Source organism: Myotis davidii, unplaced genomic scaffold, assembly GCF_000327345.1.
Source record: "Myotis davidii unplaced genomic scaffold, ASM32734v1 scaffold1364, whole genome shotgun sequence".
NCBI lineage: Eukaryota > Metazoa > Chordata > Mammalia > Chiroptera > Vespertilionidae > Myotis > Myotis davidii.
In genome coordinates, this window is record NW_006295736.1 from 522313 (window position 1) to 522722 (window position 410).

General features: G+C 69.0%; 1 protein-coding gene across 1 annotated transcript in view; it reads left to right on the forward strand.

Moving 5' to 3' along the window:
• CCM2 (CCM2 scaffolding protein) overlaps positions 1-410 on the forward strand; it is a 28699-nt gene that overhangs the window by 2820 nt on the left and 25469 nt on the right. The window contains exon 4 of the mRNA XM_015568208.1: positions 241-410. Coding sequence (XP_015423694.1) covers positions 241-410 — 170 coding nt within the window. The remainder of the gene's footprint in view (positions 1-240) is intronic.

A 410-nucleotide genomic window follows, 5' to 3' on the forward strand; every position in this document is an offset into this window, starting at 1 on the left:
CTGCTGCCACTGGGCCCGAGAAACCGAGGGGCGGCCCTCTGTCTGTCTGTCTGTCTCTGCGTTGGCTTCGGCCTGAGGAGGGCGGGACCCAGGAGGTCCTGAGGGGCAGGGGTGGGGTCTGGCCACTGGCCCTGAGCTGGTGCTCTGCCCAGGGCCGCCCCCTCCAGGACACGGGTGTCCACAGCGGACAGGGCTCAGGCCTCAGCGACCTCTGCGACCTGACGCCCGTGTCCCCTCCAGAGAGCCCACCAGCTGCCTGGACACCTGACGCAGGAGCACGACGCGGTCATCAGCCTGTCGGCCTACAACGTCAAGCTGGCCTGGCGGGACGGCGAGGACACCATCCTCCGCGTGCCCATCCATGACATCGCCGCTGTGTCCTACGTGCGGGACGACGCCTCGCACTTGGT